Raw genomic sequence first — 20,433 nt, 5'->3', positions numbered from 1 at the left:
GCAGGTGTGACGTAGAAAGTCATCGAATGGAGAGGGTGGAAGCTGCGTGAGAATCCTCTTATGCTTCCTATGGCGTCAAGGCTGCCAGAACCGAGGCCCTCGCTAAGCAATTAAGCAAACAAGGGAAGGGGATGAGGGGCTCGTTATAAATATGAAAGAAGCCAACAGCCTCAGAAACCAAGGGACACAGGGTATTTTTAATTTATTTATATTATTTTGTGGTGTGATCAATTTTAGAATATTACTGAATATGTTATTGCTTAAAGTTAATTGATTAGAAAAGCAGAAGAAAAAACAACCACATGCCGCCGGTGGGATCCGAACCCACGACCTCCGAATTACGCGTCCGGTGCTCTACCTCTGAGCTACGGCGACGACTGTCAAATCTTCTGCTTTCGGGGGTATTTATGTTTAAGTAACCTAACCTTGAGAGTGTTCATCAGCGCCACCCACGTTCATAAGCGGCGGACGTAGAACGTCCTGAGTTACCGCAGTCGAATACAACAAGTCTGCAGTGGAGCTCTGCCCACATTCAGGACCAACACACAGAATTCCTCCACTACAAAAAGTAGTGTGTTGTTAAAACTTTTCTTGTAACTCAGTGAAGAAGTTACTCACAAGGAAAAAAAAATATAAGGTCTAGAAATATGATACCTGGCCTATTTAATAAAGTCGAACATTAAAAAGCTTATTTCATTTACTGTTTATGTTTGCTAGCGGAGTAATATACAGGCGCCACGGGCCTTGGTCTATTGTTAACAACTGCTGTTTTTTTTAAGTTTTACCCTACTATAATGCAATGGCAGACGACACGAGCCGTAGTTTTGTTGCACAGAATGCCGGTTGGGAGTCTCCTGTTCCTCTCCACGAGACTGTGAACGTTTTGCTTTTTGTGGGTTTTCTTCTGCATGTGGAATTGAGCTGGGGCACGAGAATTCAAGAAGACAGAAGCTTTTCGCCTATCCCCCAAAAAAAAACGCTGCTCGGTCGTGGTGCCGTGATACAAATGTTCAGAAAATGTTATTTTGACCATTTCACAGCATCACTGCAGTTGATAAAGCAATTTTCTTTAGTACTTCTCAGTTGATATCAGTGGAGAGTCTTGAGGAAAATGTAGAAGACAAGTCATGCGAGAAAACCGAATTTTCAGCAATTTTTTGCCATTTGAAACCCACTTTTCCCCTAATCAAGCCACTGTTTGGTCCTCGTCTTGTCAAGGTGTATCGTGGAAGCTCATGCTTGTATCAGTTATGCCTACCATTTAACATGTTATAAGCAGTTGGAAAATTCAGTTGTGAGGAGTGTTATTTCAGATTGTAACTGTTTTTGCGTACTGCCTCAGAGGTGAAGCACTTTGTGGCGTAGACAACAACATGCCGAAGCACTCTCTGAACTTTTGTGAAAAAGCTTTCTTCAAGGCAATGATTTACCTGTCTCTGGTGACTTTTCTAGAATGATGGCTTGTAGCTGTTATGTCAGTTGCTCGTTAGCTCATATGATCATATGATCACCAGCTCAGCTCTCAAGGGCACATTTTCAGTGCCTTGGCATCAACTACCATTGAATGCAAAATTTATTGTAATGCATTTATTTGTTAGCACAGTGTAGAAAGTGAGCTCCTAGACCAGATAACTGGTCTCCTATTTGACAAGAAAAGCAGGAAAAAAGCGTAAGAACCCAGGATTTTTCATGTGCGTTGACATCTTTTTTTTTGTTTTGTCATGCTACACCTTCCACACAACTAAGGGAGAGAAAGCATGGCTTATGCTGTGTTGAGTGCTGTTGCTGATTGCCTTTGCTGACTCATCGCTGGTGCTATCCTTTCTGTTGATGTTGCCAGGTAACGGAAGCGGCGGGGAATCCATCTATGGCGGAACCTTCAAAGGTCAGTTGATTATGTGTAATTAACAAAGCGGCGTTTGCTGTAAGAGTTGCTTGCTCGGTTGGGATGTTTCTCGAGAAAAAAACAGCGCAGGAACAAGGACACAAGAAAAGAAGACGACGGGACAGCGCCTGTCCCATCGTCTTCTTTTCTTGTGTCCCTGTTCCTGCGCTGTTTTTTTCTCAAGATGTACCAACTTGCTCAACTCGCCGTTTTACTGAAGGGATGTTTCTCACTTTGCAGTTAATGTACATGATTGTCCTTTTCTAAAACTTGTCATCAGTCTGCTCTCAAAACTTGACAAAGAAGCTTAGCTGATTTAAGTTTGTTCCAATGAAACTTGTCCAGATGGTAGCTACAAAGTGGGTCTGTGCATAACTACGTGAACAAGTTGGTGCATGTGTGGATTTTAGGTTTTGATATCAGTGCTGCCACAAAATACACTTAGAAGCCAGAACTTTGATGTGTAGCGATGCATGTTTTTACATTAATTACGTGTTTTTTGCCCATAATCAGTTAATTGCACACGAATTACCGTAAGCAAGGAAATGCGCCAGGGGTTTTGACTTTGTGTGCTCCTTTCGGCAGAGAGCTAGCTTGACTGTGGCGTTTTATGTTGATGTGACGTCTCTTTGGCTCTCGCCATGCAGATGAGGGCTTTGATCTGAAGCATGACCGCCCCTACCTGCTGTCCATGGCCAACCGGGGCAAGGACACCAATGGCTCTCAGTTCTTCATGTGAGTGCTGGGGCAGTTCCCTGCTCGGCTTATTCTTGCCTTGGTGCCACTCTCATGTGCATGGAGCTTTTCTTGCCTTTTTGGAACAGCAGGCCATGGTTGAGGACGAAAATCCCTAGGACACATGTTGGCCAATAGCTGGAAACCACACATGGACTCTGCATGCAGTTAAACTTGGGTGGGTTGTGGGGTCCCACATAGTTTGCTGGCTGTTGAGGTATAACAGCAAAACAAGTTGTACTGATGTTATTACGTATGTGATAAGATTTTTTTGTGTGTGTAGGGGGCCTGGGGGGTGAGGGAAGGGAAGGGAAAGGGAGAGGGTAGTATTCAAAAACGTTTTGTTCAAATTTTTAGTGCGAAAGCCCTATTTCAGTAACCTAGTTGTCTCTTTCTTTCCTTTCATTGTTCATGAGTTATGAACTGACAAGCAGGCACATGTCTAAATTAATCGCCAAAGAAATTTATGTTTGGGTGTTTGTGAAACGCACAATAGTAAACAATTTTATGGATGTTAATGCCCTCGAGAGCCTCTTTTCTCTTACAACGTGCTCATATAAGTCTTAGCTCAGATCATTCTCAAAATATGTATTTGTCGAGTGCAATCCAAATTTGAGAAGTCACTTCATGCTTATAAAGTAAAATCTAGTTTATTTGACCCCTGTCAGTTCTGAAAAGAGGATCATTTGGACACTTCACCTGAAAAAGGACCACGAATGGGCTTTACTGCACATAGCTGATATAGAGCTTCGTCACCTCAGCAATCCATCGAAGGGGCTGTAGGCCAAGGGCCCTTTCGCCAGGCATTTCTCCCCTGAAAAGCTGAGCACTAGGCAGGTGGGAAGCTTGTACCAGTTAGAAAACTGGTGTGTACCTGATGTCACTGGTGGTCTAACACCAGACTTCTCACATGTGAGGTGGACACTCAGACCACTGGCCCACTGCTAAGATATTTTGGACACCCTGTCTGGTCCTGCCAAATGCGGGTATAGTAATTCTGTGGCGGGAAATTCTTGCTAATTTGGAGGAATTTCGCTGCATTTCATTTAATTTGGACAGGTAGCAGAGCACGCACATGCATAGGACAGTGGAGGTAGGCTGATGATCATGGCAAATAAGCAACTTGGAAGTCTCGCCTCAATAGCACAAGTGACGCTTGTGCCCAACTCAAATATAAAGCACATACGCACCGCTGTTATCATTAGTCGAGGAGGTATGATGGGTGACTTTTTTGTTTTGTTCTGTGCTTTGCCGTATGCTTGTTTATTCGCATTGTGGGTGCATTGTGGCGCTTGCTGTCAATATTCTTTGTGTTATCATGGAGTCTGTAATTGGTTTACACTACGTCGTGTGCGTGTATGCAGCGTGTGCGTTTCTTTTCTTTCTTTCTTTCTTTTTTTTTGCAGGGTCTGCATGTACGTGTGCACATGTGAGTGTGTGTGAGAGGAGAGAGAGAGAGGGGGGGGGGGGGGTAGGCTGTTGCCAACCTAAATGTCTTAGAGGACATGTGGGTTTGTTCATCTTGCAGCGTGCAGGCACTGCACCATTTGTCAGAACCGCAATAAATAGTTACTGCTGTGCAAATTTCATGCAGGAAGCAGTCAACGATTACTTATGTTTTCAAGCAGTAAAGGTATGTTGATGTTAGACACAAATGATATGTCCTCCGATAATTCAGCACGCGGTTAATTCGAACATTTTCTCGTTCCATGAAATCTGAATTAACAGAATCTTCGTGTATTGGAAACAGTGACGTGAGCGCAGTTTGGAACTTATGATCATTCCTGGTGCTGTGCAGCTAGTGGCTGCATCGCTTTACTGCATCACTTTGCTGCAGCAGCTCACTAAACTGAAGCGCCAGAATGAAAATGCCAGTTGCCGTGGACACCCATGGCCTAGGTCCAATCAGCTGCTCTCTTTCTCTGTGCTTAGCATGCCTTTTTTTTCTTTGTTTTCAGAACCACGCAGCCAACTCCTCATCTTGATGGGTAAGCCTTTATATGTGCTTCATGCTTTATTTAAAGATCAGTTGGAAATGGCCACCTCATTTAGTTAGGCCTCCTCTTTCTTATCTTCATGCCCCTGCAGAGAGGCGACGATCATGAATCTTGTTTATTGCCAGGATTTGAAAGCAGTGCAGGTGATGTTGAGAGGCGTCCTTTAGTTTGGGCATTTAAAAAGAAATAGAAATAGTGTTGCCCTAATGATGGGATTAGGGAATGAACACAAGTAGGGGTGTGCGAATATCAAATTTTTTGAATACAAATCGAATATGAATACTTAGTTCCGAATATCTAATCGAATATCGAATAATCAAGGAAAGACGCATTTAACCACTGCAAAATATTTATTTGAGCATCCAAGAACATCACAGCTCAACTATCAATAAGTAAATGAACACAAAAGGTGTGTGTGGCTGTACAGAAAGTATCGAAGTCTAGAACATTATTCTTAGTAGAGTGGAATTTTCACAGAAAATGGCTAGTACACAGCACTGATTGAATCTAGCATGCCATAAGCACAAAAGCGCATTGCTGGGATGAACATTAAAGGTTCTTGTGAAGGAAAACCAGCTGCTCCACATGGTCAGGCAGCAGTCGTTCCCTTCTAGCTGAAACGACGTCTTCAGCCACAGATAATTCCCTCTCACATGGCACTGAAGTGGAAGGTATTGCGAGGTACTTCGTGCACAGCTTTGACTATACCAGCTTCGCAGGTATAGCCACAAAGAAGCTCACAAACACAGGCAGCTACGGTATGGCCCAACATTACGCAGGGCTCTGGACGCCACCATGTTGTTATGTCTGTGTCGATTGGACTTGCTCACCGAAATGTACGCCGGTGCTCGCAATAAACTATTTGGCTAAATACGAATATTCGCATGAGATCGAATAATCGAAACAACACAAATACTTAAATTTCGAATCAAATACGAATAGCAAAAATCTAATATTCGAATTATATTAGAAAATTTCGAATATTCGCACACCCCTAAACACAAGTTAACAGTATTCGAGCTGAAATCGAGAAGAAGAAATGGGCATGGGCGGGTCACATAATGTGTAGAACATGTCACCAATGGTTCCAAAGTGTAACAGAGTGGGTCTCAGGAGAAGGAAAACATTGCAGAGGGAGGCAGGGAATCAGGTGGGAAGATGAGATTAGGAAGTTTGTTGGTGTAAGAGGTCTGCAGCCGGTGCAGGGCAGGCTTGATTGGAGATCAGTGCAACAGACCTTTGTCCTGCAGTGGATGCAGCAGGGCTGATGGTGGTGGTGATGTTTGTTTGCTGTACTTGAATATACTTGCCAGCTGTCCACCTGAAATAAACTGAGCCATGCCTTTTTTTAATGGCAGTGCCAATTTAAAAGGAAGTAGTACCTAGTTGCAGTGTGAGGAACATGGCTTTGTCATTGCCTTGGGGGAGAAACAGTGGCCAGGTGGGGACAAAATTGCCTCGTGGGTGGCTTTAGCTTTCATCGTGCAAGTTGTCAGTGCCTGAGCAGATAAATACCATACTTTCTTGCATGTCATTTGCGTAGCAGAATTTTTTCATGTATTCCAGGTGTGAACAGTAAGGTAATGCCATTAATAATGGCAATAAAGAAATTGGCCTTCGGAAAAAAAAAAAAGTTTATTGACAAATAGCGTATCTATGTATATATATGGTGAACTAAAATGAATTGAGTTGATGGCTGCCCGACGCTCTGCTCATACCTAGCACGGTTGGATTTATATTGCCTGCTTCATTGTATTGCCTCATGTACAGTCAACAGTAAAGGTTTGCAGTACGTGTGTGCCCGGGCATAAATTTTGCTGTAGCACTCCCTTGCAACCCAAAGGTTTGGTACCGATACCAGTAGGAGGTGCATGCGTGTTCCATATTACTTGAGGGCGTCTCAGCCTATCTGCTAGCTGGACTTAGCCAAAATAACTTTTACAGCAAACCGTGATGGCCTTCAGTGATCTGTTCCCAAGAGCATGAGAGCCTCTCATGTTCCTGTGGCCACTTGGTCTGCTTTCTGACTCGGTGCAGCGGTCACGCTTGGTTAGGCTGTTTGTAATTTGGTTGAGTGCCAGTGCTGATGGTGATGTTGAAGCAAAATCGTGACCAGGTCTTGTGCACTTCATGCGCCTGTGGTTGCTTTGTCTTTGCGACTTAGAGTTGAGGTTGCGTAGTTCGTGCAGCTCCTTTACCATGGCAAATGTGCAACCACTGGATCAGCTGCAGCAAGCACGTGAGAGGAGAAGTGTCAACAGTGGTAAAATCCAGCCACGCGTGAATCGAAGTGCAAAGCCCAATGGTTAATAAAGGAGTAATTACTCATTGGCATCCACCCAAGCGCAGCCATACGGCTACAGAGGAAAGCTATACAGCTTTCTCAGAAACTTTGTAGTTAAAGAAAAATTCGTCCTGGTCCGGGGTTCGAACCCAGGACCACCGCTTCACCGGAGCAGTCGCTCTACCAATTGAGCTAACCAGGACGGCAAGCTTATGGTAGGGCGAGAGCGAATTGATCAATAACTCGAAGTGGGAACTGTGTTGGTCAAATGTTTAGGGGAATCCCCCAAGGTGGAGTAGATTTGTAATAAAGGAGCAATTACTCATTGGCATCCACCCGAGCGCAGCCATACGGCTACAGAGGAAAGCTATACAGCTTTCTCAGAAACTTCATAGTTAAAGAGAAAAAAAATAAATTACTCCTTTATTACAAATCTACTCCACCTTGGGGGATTCCCCTAAACATTTGACCAAGCCCAATGGTTGCGTAGTATTATTGCATGCTTTGGAGAGGGAAGCATCTGAACTAACTGGCCCCTTAGCTGTACCCAAACCGGAGCCATGAGTCGCTGCCTGTTAAATGTATGGCAACAGATGAACAGCGCACTCACTACTAAATTGGAACTGCAGCGGGAATGCTGCTGGGGGCAGCTTCACTGAATCGTTCACGTTAAGCAGTAGCTTAGCCTTTGTAGTTTTTTTTTTTTTGTGCACACCCTTATCCCGTGAACTTTTCCTCCCAGCTCAAACTTGGTAGCTGTCAGCCCCGACCTGCTTGTGACGTGGCAAGCTTGTGTTGTCTGTGCAGGGTGCACGTGGTGTTTGGGCAGGTGATCAAGGGTGAAGAGGTGGTGCGGGCAGTGGAGAACCAGCCGGTGGACAGCAACAGCTGCCCGCTGCAGCCCGTGATCATTGCCAACTGTGGCGAGCTGGTACTCAAGCGCAAGCACAAAGGTGCGTGGTCTGTCGGCTGCATTCATTCACTGTTTCTCTTTATTGTTTGTCTGCCTTGCGGTATTCCTAGACAGGTGGGGCAGCATTTGTCAGTCTTGGTGAGACAGTTTCTTCCCCTCTCCGTTTTGTTATCATGCTTGGTTCTGCAAGATATACATTATTTCTGGGTTTCCAGGGCACCCAGTATAGCGCACGTGTCCACCCCTTTGATGAGATGACAGATGAGATGAGTGCTGCGAACTGTGACTACTGTTCAAGTTAGTGCAGGGGACGATGTCCAAGAACAGTACGAATTCGAAACCACACAAGCGCAGTGTGATGACTCACGGATAACTTCAGCCCCGGAATTCAAGAGGCTCCCTTTAGGCTTGAATTTCGTTTTGTTTGACCAAGTTTTCGATCTTCCTTGCAGTTTGAATTAACAAAGTTCCAGTGTACGCATTATACCATGGCTGGGGTATTGGTGGCAAGTGCGACAAGGTCCGAAAAATCGAGCAGTCGGTTGCTGTGTGTCCGAAATTTTGGACATTTCTTTACATTGGCTTTATGGGCCACGTTGCGGTGCCGCGAAAAAGTCCGAATAATCGAGCGTGTCTGAAAAATAAGGGGTCCAAATTTTCAGTCGTCGACACTACAGGACGCATACCCCCTCCTGCCCTGCCCCATGTTATGTAGTTCCCCGTGGGATGGCTTGCATGCGCGCAGCCCAAACAATAGACGTGCAACGGCACAGTTGCAAAGCTAGCAGACAAAGGCAAATGGAGATAACAGGTGGTAAGCCAGCGCCCTCGTATGTGGTCCAGCTGACCAGTGGCAAACCGAACAGCAGACTGTTCGGTAGTGTCCTATTCTGATGCACGCCAGCAGTTACCATTAGTTTGCTCTCGCAACTGTTCTTGCATGCACCCGCATGCACAAAGGTGGTCTGGCTAAGCAGGGAGCATAAAATATGCAAGCAAAAGTTTTGTTTTAAAAAGACCTGGGTGACAAATTAGGGGTGCACAAATTACGCAAATAAATACGGTAACTTAAACTTTACAACCAGGTCGCCTTCACATACGGCTCATCCCTTCAGTTTTAGACTATCGTTTTTGTAAAAAGAAAAGTAGGCTTATACGTAGCAATTACGGTATTACCGTATTTACTCGCATAATAGGCGCACTCGCATAATAGGCGCACCCCTAGTTTGGGCGCGAAAAATCAGATTTTTTTTATTTCCGCGCATAAAAGGCTCACCCCGAACTTGGCACTGTGATTAATACTGTATTTACACGATTGCAAGCCGACACCTCGCCACCCCCCGCTCCCCAATCTTTATTTTAACAAAGTTTTTGCTGAACTGACTACTAGTCCTCACTAGTGCTGCTGCGAACCCACAGCACGTACAACGACATCGCGTAGAACAGCCGCACACAGTTTTCAGGGATGCTCACTTTAAACGTCTGTTTGGAAAGCTTCATCTCCAGCCGGAAACGTTCCCGACTTAGGCCTGCGAAAACCTCGGCGCTTGGAGTCGCGTACGAAAATTTAGGGACGCCGCAGTCGCAACTGCCGCACTTCTCGGCCACGCACTTCTCGGCCACGTCGTATTTTCCGACCTGCCGCACGCTAGCCGTGTTCGAGAGCAAACTCCCAGCCGTGTAGCTGTTAAGGTGCTTGGCCGAGCTAAAACAGCAACGCTCCACGGCAAAGCCATAAACCACGATGAACTATTGCGCTACCGCAGATCCCGGCACTTGACAGCAACAAAAAAAAAAAAGGGGGCTGGAGATGCTGATGGCGATATGGATAGCGAAAGCTCGCGGCGGAGGAAAACGTTGATGATGATGATAAGCTCTACCACGGGCGCCCTCCGTGGGTGGCATCTGGAAGCTCCTGTGCGCGTGTGTGGCCTCCACGATCAAGCGCATCAAGCGCCCGTTGCGCGCAGCCGGAGCCGATCGCAGAGGCCTTGGCGCGTGCATTCCGAAGGCTATTCCCGCGTGGGTCGTGGAAAGTTTTGGTGCGGCCCTTACACGGATCTTTTTTTTTTTATATATTTTCTTCGGGAAAACGGGGTGCGGCCCGTACATGAGTGCGTTTACGCGGTGTGTTCAATTTTGAGAGTCGAAAAATTTCCGGAAATTTTACCCCGCGTAATAGGCGCACCCCGAACTTTGAGCCGGATTTTGTGGAAAAAAAGTGCGCCTATTATGGGAGTAAATACGGTAGTGCTGGACCCGGTGTTATTGTGACTTGAAGCTCACCTTTGACCAACACGCTTTGATAAGCAGCTGACGTTTATCGGAAGTCGTCAGAGCTAGATGTGCAGCTTAGTGCCATGTGTACTAGCTGTTGCAAGTGTTTTTTTTCTTATCATTTTACTGTCATCATCCTGTGGGGAACACTTGACGCCTGCATGGACAGGCAAGGTCCGTATTTGACCTGCTGCAATGTACAGGGGGTTGTGCTGGTGGGGTTGGGGAGCAGGCTGCAAAAGCCATGAAAGGCCCACTGAAACCTTGCCACTGTTGCCATGACAACCGCAGACAAGAAACACAAGCGGACGGCATCGAGCAGTGCGGCTGAGGAGGAGGGCTCGTCCGAGCGCAAGCACCGCAAGCACCACAAGCACCGTTCCAAGAAGTCGCACAAGGAGAAGTCGCGCAAGCGAGATGCAAGGTGAGCTGCTTGCGCTACTGCATGCAGAAACCACATCGGTGCTGGCCACAATACGCTCCTCCTGTTAGAGCGGCTCTGAAACGCCCTCCGAGGAGAGAGAGTACATAGACTCACTCAATCACCCCATTCTCTTGTCATGAAACATCAGAGCCAACAAATAATAACTTCCACACTGTGCAGAGAACCCACAATCGTGTTCTTATGAGAGAAGCCAACAGCCACAGAAACCAAGGGGCACAGGGGATTTTTTTAGATTATTTATTTATTTTGTGGTGTTGATCAATTTATAATATTACTGAATATGTTATCGCTTAAAGCTAATTTATTAGAAAAGCAGAAGAAAAAACAACCACATGCCGCCGGTGGGATCCGAACCCACGACCTCCGAATTACGCGTCCGGTGCTCTACCGCTGAGCTCAGCGGTAGAGCACCGGACGCGTCACATCAGCGGTAACTCAGGACGTGCTACGTCCGCCGCTTAAGAACGTGGGTGGCGCTGGTGAACACTCCCAAGTTCAGGTTACTTGTAAACATAAATACCCCCGAAAGCAGAAGATTTGACAGCCGTCGCCGTAGCTCAGCGGTAGAGCACCAGACGCGTAATTCGGAGGTCGTGGGTTCAGATCCCACCGGCGGCATGTGGTTGTTTTTTCTTCTGCTTTTCTAATAAATTAGCTTTAAGCGATAACATATTCAGTAATATTATAAATTGATCAACACCACAAAATAAATAAATAATCTAAAAAATCCCCTGTGCCCCTTGGTTTCTGTGGCTGTTGGCTTCTCTCATATTTATAACGAGCCCTTCATTCCCCTTTCCTTGTCTGCTTAATCGTGTTCTTAGATTGGCGAGTCTTTTATGGCAACTTTGCATGCTCGCACCCTATTCTGTCACACGCTCCTGCCTAATTCGGTTCTGAGGTGGTTATTGGCTAGGTTCTTTCACGCGTCAAGCAGCTACCAATGATGCGGCCAGTCAGCAGCGTCGTTCCAGTCTGTCAGGAAGCTCCCCCACTGGTCCCGAAATGTCCACCTCTCAAAATTTTTTTGGAAGAACCCTGCCAGGATTTCAGATAAACTGCTTTTGAATTATCAAACTTTATTGTAATAACACAAAGTGCCTTGAGGTGGCTAGGTGATGCCTCCATGTCGGGAATTGAGCATAACATGCCTCCCTTGGATATTGTTCTGCTATGTATGCTATATTGCCTCTCATGGCCTGCAGTGCTGACAAGCAGGCGTCGGGAGACCAGGCGGAAGAGGACTCCTTCATCAAGCCTGAGGAGATACCCGAGGTGCCTGCCAACAACTTCCTGATGCGGCGTGTGCCTGATGAGCCGGTGCCCAACTTTGCGTGAGTTGGAAGCAAGGCTGCCCTTTTTGAGAGAGAGTTGGTGGGCACGAGGAAGGGATGCCAGCAATGCAACCTTGTGCAGACTGCAGGGCAGTCAGTGAGAATAGTGCCTACCTTTGACAGTGGTGAAACTGCTTTCAATAGACAGTTTTAGCTGAGCATTTTTACGGCCAGCAGAGAGGAGCAGACGAGCGCAGATGCCACTGCGCATGCGTACGTTGTTTTTAGGGAGCGTAGCTTACGGCCGCTGGGAAGCCCTCTCCAGCGGAGCGATATAGGCAGCGCGCGAGTGTGCGTAAGAGCGCGCCGGCGTGTATGGGTATTCAAGATGGCAGCCTCTTTTGTGCATCTAAAACGCAACATTTACACAATAAATAACTATAAACACAAAATCTACCTTTACTAAATAGTTTCACCGCATTATTAGCTGGCTTAATTGATATTCTTTTCACTCTAACTCGAATTGTGACCTATACATGGAGCAGCAGAGCAATTCAACTCTTCTCCGCTCTAGAAGACGGGCGATCCGCCCGGCTAAAACTCTTTTGTCGCGCCCGTCTCCGCTGGTATATCCGCTCCGCCCCGCTGGCCGTAAAAACGCTCAGCTAAAACTGCCTAATGAATAGCACCACCATGGTGGTTCAGTGGTTATGGTGCTTGGCTGCCAAACCAGAAGGGTCACTTCAATCCCGGCCATGGTGTTTGCATTTTGATGGAGGCGAAATGCTAGAGGCCCGCGTAGTGTGTGATGTCAGTGCACGTTAAAGAGCCCCAGGTGGTTGAAATTTTCCATAGCCCGCTATGGCGTCCCTCGTAGCCTGAGTCACTTTGGTACGTTAAACCATATAAAAACAAAGTGAAGAATTTTACCTAACTTTTGCCACATGTTTGCCCCTGTCTGCGTTTACACCTAAAAAAAAAAAAGATACATAGTCCAAGGTTGGGTGTTCTCAATCTTCTTAGTCTCGGGGAATCCCAGTGGCTTTCAGAAGGTGCCGAGAGGAACCCCGTGTCTGCTGGCTTCCATTCCTTCTTGCCCAGCATGTAGGCAAAAAAGAGCATGCAGATAGATAGTACTTGGAAGGTCAAGAAATGCCCAAATTCAGTTAGCAATGACTGGCTGTGGAGTAATGAAACAGTCGGCAGTGAACAATCGCAGTGTGATTAGTCCCAAAATAAAGAGGGTAAAAGGTGCTCAGGGAACCCCAGAAAGCGCTTTGGAGTGTAGAAATTCTGGCCTAGATGCATGTCCTGTGGAGGGATGCGCCATATGTATCTAGTCAAGGTGTGTGATGCGATATATGAAGGTTTTAAAGGGATGCCTTTTTGGCTTGTATCGATAAACAACTGGGATCAACGAAATCCAGGGTTTGGTTTGGTTTATGGGGGTTTAACGTCCCAAAGCGACTAAGGCTATAAGAGACGCCGTAGTGGAGGGCTCCGGAAATTTCGACCACCTGGGGTTCTTTAACGAAATCCAGGGTTTGATGGAAACCCGTCTGGTTGGGAATGTTTATGGCAGGTAGGTATCGAGCACCGATCAGTCTTGTTAAAATAACAAAGTTGTGAACAAGGCCCCTGTAGCGGGGCCTAAATGTCTTTTATTTTAACGAGATTGGTCAGCGTTTGATACTTTCCCACCTTAACCGGGTTTTACTAGTATTTTCACAATTGATGGGTGACATGATTGATGCTCCCCGCTGTGTGCCTCATTTGCAGGCAGCAGGGCAGGAGGATGGGCAGCTTCTACAGCCGACGCCCTCAGCTGTCTCGCTCGGGTCGCAAAATCAAGGGCCGTGGCTTCATGGCAAGTCCTCACCTGCCCTTTCTGCTAGCACTGTTTTTTACCTGGCGCGAACTTCAGAAGGGAGCGAGGGTGGCTCACTTTGCTCGTGAACTGTTGAGGGGCTGTTTTAATTCTTGGTGTTGGACCGGCTTTGGTGTTCGGTTGCTGATCCCAAGGTTGTGGGTTCATTGCCGACTATGGTGGCTATATTTCGATGGAGGCGAAGTACAAAAACACCTGTGTGCTGTGCATTGTCAGCGCATGGCAGAGAAACTCAGGGTGTTCTACTTTAATCTAAATCCCTTCATTTTTGCTCTAAATTCTTTTCCTCCACAGATATGAGAACAGCTTTCTTCTAGCAGAGACCACTGTAGCAGTTGGAGCTAAAGCTTTAATGGTCATTTAGGCATCTAGTCAGCAAGGTTTAGAGCAAAAGGCATTCAAGTGCTGTTTGCTTCCACCAAGTATCTGTCCTTATTTTGCAGGCACATGTACTAATTGCACTCGATATGAGTTGCAAGGCACCAGATATGGTAGCAGCGCAGTTCTTGAAGCAGTCTCCAGTGGTGCTGGAAATTTATGCATTTTAGCCATTGATGCAAAGTACGATGTGCACAGAATGTTTGTCCAAGTTGTTTGCTCTGTGTGAAGGTCTGTTGATTTATTATAAACAGGAAACCTCTGTTCGATCACTCTGGACGCTTTGCAAGTCATATTGAGCGCAATAGTACACCCTGCAAGTGGTAAGCTCTCCACTTTTGTTCCAATTAATGGGTGGTGGTGAAACTTGATCGAAATGCGCAGCGTTACCGGACACCATCGCCCGAGGGAAGCCGATCGGGGAGCGAGACACCGCCACACTGGAGGCAGGCACAGTCACGGATGCGACCTTTCCGCGAGTACCTCGAGCTCAACCGGGAAGAGGAGGAGGAGGCGGAGGAAGGTGGTGGCCAGCAGGAGCAGTGAGTGCCGCATTGTTTCGGGCTTGGCTGCTGCTGTGTGGGTGAAGGACGCTGCTACAGCTTTCGCAGTGTGAAAAGAAAACAAGATGAATGCATGCCTGGCAGGACGAGGGCTCTGCTGCCACTTCTTCGCGTCTTGTGTGTCGTGAGTGCTGGTTGCGGCATGCTCGCCAATTATTTTTTTTTTCATTTAGAAAATGCGGCAGTGGCCCGTGCAATCAGCCACGGCAGGAGGGAGATCAAAACGAACTCGTTCGCAATAGCAGTGCACCAGAAAAGAAGTATAGTGCACATTTTTTATGCGAAGCATACTAAAATAGCCCAACCCAGCTCCTCGAGCGCGGCGGTGTCGTTACCATTGACCTTTCGTGACCTCCATGTCATACCACGTGATGCGTGACGTCACAGCAGATGAAAAACGGGGGCCCAACTCGCGCCGTCGCGCGAGGCGTCGTGACCAAGGATGACCACATGGTGCGTGACGTCACAGCAGATGAGAAACGGGGGCCCAGCTCGCGCCGTCGCGCGAGGTGTCGCGACCAAGGAGGACCACGTGATGCGTGACGTAACGACATAGGAGAAACGGGGCCCCAGCTCGCGCCGTCGCGCGAGGCGTCGCGACCAATGTGTTTCCTGCTTCTGCCGCTAGGTGCGCTGTAGTGAACACGTGATGCTGGAGCGGCGGTATACAAGGGGGTGCGCCTGCCTCTGCTAGGCGTACACGGGATAGAGATGCCTCCTGGAGACAGGGCTGCTCGTTGGAATGAGAAGCAAAAGTTGCGGCGTGCTACAGAGACTGATGAAGAGCGTGAAGAACGTCTAGCCAAGCGGCGTGCTCGATATGCAACTCGGCGACAATATGCTTCGCATCTGACTAGGCTTAACCTAAGCTAAGCCTCAGCCATTTTTTGTTTGTGTTTTGGCTGTGCACATTTTTTTGTACACATTGTTTTGTTTTTGGATTTTTGTTTCGTTGTCACTATATCTGCTGCTTTTCTAGTTTCTGTTACTTATGGAAATTTTGTACCATTGCCAAGTGCCACTTTGTTTGTTTTTTTTTTTTGGGGGGGGGCCCTTGTTTGCAGTCTCTGTACTGGCCAAACGAATAAATGAAAAAATGTTAACAGAACCAACACAACTATGGAGATAAAATGCAACTTTAAAGGTGCAAAAATACAAACCATGAAAAAACAATACAAATATTTAAGAATGTAACTCTGAAAATACTAGAGGTGAGCATTCATTTTTACATGGTCTGTTCTGAATATAGTACGACTCATTTTTTAAAATAAAATTTATTCAAGAGAATAGTACAAACGATTATAATTTTTCAAAATAGCACCCTTCCGCACCTACACGCTGCTGCCAATGAGTTTTCCAGTTTTCGTATGTCTCCAGGAACGCCTGGACCGGAATGGTGTTTAGCTCCCTCGTCACGGCCTGTTGAACCGCCTCTACCGATCCGTGAGGTTTCCCCCTGAGGGTTGATTTTATTCTCGAGAATAGAAAAAAGTCTGGCTGGGCCAAGTCGGGGCTGCAGGGGGCCTGAGGCAGCGTTGCCGCCTTGTGCTGGGCAAAAAATCAGGGTCCTCATTCCCATGATGAAGAAGATCCTGGCAGATCACTTTCCGGTTGGCCTTTTGCTCCGCTGACAACACTCCCGGCATCAACTTCGCACACACTTTCCTCATGGCTAAGTTTTCTATCATGATCTCAAAAGCTTAGGTTTGAGGAATGCTCAAGACATCAGCAGTCATTCTGATACTCATCCTACAATCACTGTTCAGTAAATGTTTCACTCGCGACACATTTTCGTTGGTCTTGCTGGTCGATGGGCGTCCGGAGTGGTCGTCGTCTTCCACTCTTTCCTGACCTTCTCGGAACAGCTTGTGGCACTCAAAAAACACCTGATCTACCCATGGCAGCGTCACCGTAGGCCTCCTTAATAATGTCATGAGTCTCTTTGCCCGTTTTACCAAGATTTACACAAAATTTGATCGCATATCGCTGATCTAGTAAACGCTCAATGATTCTGCGTGACGAGACATTTCGACAGGGGTTCACAGTACAAGCGACCTCCTCTCTTCAAAGACCGAGAGTTGACTGCCGATTTTACCCAGCATTCCCAATATCCCCCTTCAACGATCCTGCACGCGCAGACCACCTCTCGTCCTCGCGTTGGCCCAGGAAAAAACCAGTCCTACTACTTTCAGAACAGACCCTGTATTTCAAAAGAATCGCAGCTGTTTAGTCACTAGGGTAGCAACTTTGGTAGGTTTATCAACGTTAGGCCAGTGTTTTACATAGTCTTCTACAATTTCTGGACATGCTTCACTACACTTCATATAGGACCCTGTGTGAGGATATTTGCAGATTTATATCACAGGTGTGGTGCTTTGGTTGCCAAGAGTTCAGTTCGAAACTTTTGATGAGGCAGTGGTCTCTAAAGTACGGGTGTGCGAATGTTTGAAATTCTGCATTGTTTGTGAATCGCACTGACTATTTGAAGTATTCAAATATAGTCGAACCCAATTATATTGAACTTGGTTAGATTGAATTATCCTTTATGTTGAATAATTTTCGAGCACCAGAAAGCTAGAGCATGAATGTACAGGAAAATGTATGGCTGCATTGTACAAAAATTAACCGTCACATCCGATAGATCGAACTTCAGGCAGCACAGGGTGACTCAAGGAGTAAGCTTTGTCTCAGCACATCTCCGGAGGTTAGCTTTCTTGTATGGACCTGCAGGCTGCCATGGCGCTGCATAGCGCTCACAGACCAACGATAACATGGATTTTCGATGACAAAGGTGGCGGGCGTGTAGTCAGCCAACCAGAATGTGCATTATTAGCGCGTCGCGCCATTTGTGTCTGCGTTATCATGCAGTTTGCAGGTATGGTGCATCGTGCTGTCATTGGCAATTTTGCATGGTTTTTGTTGTCCCAGTACAGACGCGATGGCAGCCATGAAACAGCGGAATCTTTCCTTTTCCATGAAACTGGAAATTATCAAGCGAGTTGAGTGAAGTGCGAAGAAATCCGAAGCCGCTGCAGTGTTCAAGAAGCACGCTGAGCACCATTTTGAAAAAGAAAAAAAAGGCTGACATTCGGGCTAAAGCGCAGAAAAGACCAGGCACACCCGGCGCCAGACGCATACGCACAGCTGCGCATGAAGATGTTGAGGCAGCTGCGTACAAATGCTTCTTTGATATTTGGTCATGAAACATCTTGGTGCTCTTTGTGATGGGGCAGCTGTAGGCAGCTTTGTCTCCTCAGACAACGTTGAGACCGTGGGTGAGCTTGTGGAGGAAGACATCATTGCTGACGTCACGAATAACAAGGACACCACTAATGCACACTGTGACAAGGACTTGACAGAACCTGTGCTTATGGGCTTCGATCACAGATGCGCATGTTCCAGCTCAAGTTACCAGCATATGTTGTGCATCATGCCCTCCAATAAATTTTTCCTCACTCCTCTAATTTTAATTTATGTGTTACAGGTGCTCTCTCTGTGGCAGATGCTGCGATTGTATTGGAGCCCTAAAACACTGCAGAAATTATTGGAGGCTACGTAACGAGGGATGTTGTATATGCCTGTGATGACTACAAAGTGAAAGGCTGGCATCTGGAACCAACGTACAGCCTTCGTGAAAAATATACAGCCCAAGGGGTTTGCTTCCAAGCCGTGTACCTGGGCGTTGTAGCATAGCTGACTGTCCTAAGCTTGGGAGGGTTGAGGACTTCAGTTCCTCCCGCTTTCGTGAGATTAGGGTCCCTGAGTATGCAAGAGGAGCCGCGCTGCAGGGCTCAGAGGCAGACCCACTGGGCTGTATACTTATGACAAAGGCTGTAAATTTCGGCTGTCAGAGATCAGGATGTTCTGCTAAAGTACTTGGTCTCTCTGTGTTATTGGGTGGCACTCTTTAATATGTCTGGGACCTCTTGGGCACTTTTAAAGAGAATTCAGAACTTCAAGGGAAGGGGAGTGCTTCTTTGTCATGTTGGAAATAACCCCAGTTTTGTCTTTTTATAGTTCTGCTGCTTGGCTGGCAAAATAAACAAACACAAACAAGCACCAAGGGGCCTCAAGCATTGGAGGAATTTGTGGTGCTGATCGATCAGTTGAGATCCTTGGGGGCTCAGCGTTCATGTTTTCATGAACTAAATCACTTTCAATGAAAAATGCACTTTTTTGATACTTTCTATTGTTTTTATGGCACTTCCTTTTCTTCCACGACCTTTTAAAGTGTGCCCACAGGGCTCTGAAGTGTGTTGCTTTATTGTTTAGAGTTGAAAAGAGTAAAGTATCAGCTGCGGCTTCTTCAGTCATTTCTGGATGTTTCTGGTTTTTTTTTTTTGCTATTAGTGTCCCCCCCCCCCCCCCCCCGTGTTGTTTTGCCAATGAGTAGTCGTCCTTGTGCAGGTTACCTGAGGAAGGGGAGGTAGCCAACCACACAGAGCCGGTTGCAAAGGAAAAAGAAAGCAGACCACGACGCAGGTAAATGCGTTTTAGTTCTTTGTTTCATTTCCTGAATACTGGAACCCTGAAAGATACACAATAGGAGCATTTTCTGTTTAAGTAAGAGCCCTGTTGAGAACAGGAGGTCTCATAGTTTTGATGCCGAGGTAGCATTAAGCAGTGGCATGCTAAGGGTGGATGTGTTATTAATTAGCTGGTTACATTGTCGGAAGCCTGCAGCTCATGTTACGTCAAGGCTGCACTTCAAATCTGAGAGGCGTTTTGTGCCTCATATCTCACACTTTCGTGCAAGCTAGGAACTGTCAAGCTACCTAATGATTGCCACATCCATTACGCTGTAAGCAGTTGGAATGCAGTCTGCAGTACCGCTTCAAAGGCATCGTGAAGTGCTTTCTAATGGAGGAATTTCATGTGTCCATCCAAAAAATTTGAGACGTTACAATTTGCTCTGTGTATGCCATATGCTTGATCAAGTGTTTGGCATCATCTGTTTTTGCTGTACACTGAAGTCACAAAATGTATGTTCTTAAAAATGTCCAAAGGTAAAAACTTGCGCAAACAGTAGAAGAAGAAGGAGACGGTACAACAGGACAGAGCGCAAACTTCCAACTGGTTTATTTAGGAAACTGTACCTACATATATAGACAGGTGAAATCATATCAGAGTGATCAAGCGTAAACACGTGTGCACACAACCAGCGAAGATCCACTACCAAGCAGGGCAAAGCTAATAAAATCTCTTCATGTTATCACTGAGGCCAAAAGATGCTATAAGAAGGCTGAATGAAGTATGCAGGGTAATACCAGCTACGCAGACAGATACACACACATACACATGCACGACTGCGCGCGCGCAAACAACACATGCACATACACACACACACACACAAATAGACAAACACACGTAACCTTGTAACAACAGGGTTACGTGTGTTTAACCTCAGTGCTACCTCAGTGATAACATGAAGAGATTTTATTAGCTTTGCCCTGCTTGGTAGTGGATCTTCGCTGGTTGTGTGCACACGTGTTTACGCTTGATCACTCTGATATGATTTCACCTGTCTATATATGTAGGTACAGTTTCCTAAATAAACCAGTTGGAAGTTTGCGCTCTGTCCTGTTGTACCGTCTCCTTCTTCTTCTACTGTTTGCGCAAGTTTTTACCTTTGGAAATTATGAACCAACTCGCCCAGAAGAAAGTACTTATTGATCTTAAAAATGTGCTGCGCTATTTCAGTGCACGTTGAAGATCCCCGGTGGTCGAAATTATCCAGAGCCCTCCACTTTGGCATCACCTTCTCTCTTTCTTCTTTCATTCCCTCCTTTATTCC

General features: G+C 46.4%; 1 protein-coding gene across 5 annotated transcripts in view; it reads left to right on the top strand.

Moving 5' to 3' along the window:
* Nucleotides 1–20,433, top strand: part of Moca-cyp (nuclear cyclophilin protein Moca-cyp) — a 44,120-nt gene that overhangs the window by 8,205 nt on the left and 15,482 nt on the right. For 4 of the 5 annotated variants that reach the window (XM_089549540.1, XM_089549539.1, XM_089549538.1 and 1 more), the window contains exons 5-13: nt 1,841–1,885; nt 2,533–2,620; nt 4,579–4,608; nt 7,709–7,854; nt 10,383–10,515; nt 11,742–11,870; nt 13,590–13,677; nt 14,461–14,618; nt 19,047–19,121. In XM_089549540.1, the coding sequence (XP_089405666.1) occupies nt 1,841–1,885; nt 2,533–2,620; nt 4,579–4,608; nt 7,709–7,854; nt 10,383–10,515; nt 11,742–11,870; nt 13,590–13,677; nt 14,461–14,618; nt 19,047–19,121 (892 nt within the window). Of the gene's footprint in view, nt 1–1,830; nt 1,886–2,532; nt 2,621–4,578; nt 4,609–7,708; nt 7,855–10,382; nt 10,516–11,741; nt 11,871–13,589; nt 13,678–14,460; nt 14,619–19,046; nt 19,122–20,433 lie in introns of all 5 variants that reach the window. The other variant, XM_089549541.1, reaches the window with a different exon arrangement.

Source organism: Amblyomma mixtum, chromosome 6 (assembly GCF_055824585.1).
Source record: "Amblyomma mixtum isolate Tamu chromosome 6, ASM5582458v1, whole genome shotgun sequence".
Taxonomy (NCBI): Eukaryota; Metazoa; Arthropoda; class Arachnida; order Ixodida; family Ixodidae; genus Amblyomma; species Amblyomma mixtum.
Note: the sequence above shows the minus strand (reverse complement) of the source record. Positions and strands in the feature narration are given on the sequence as shown.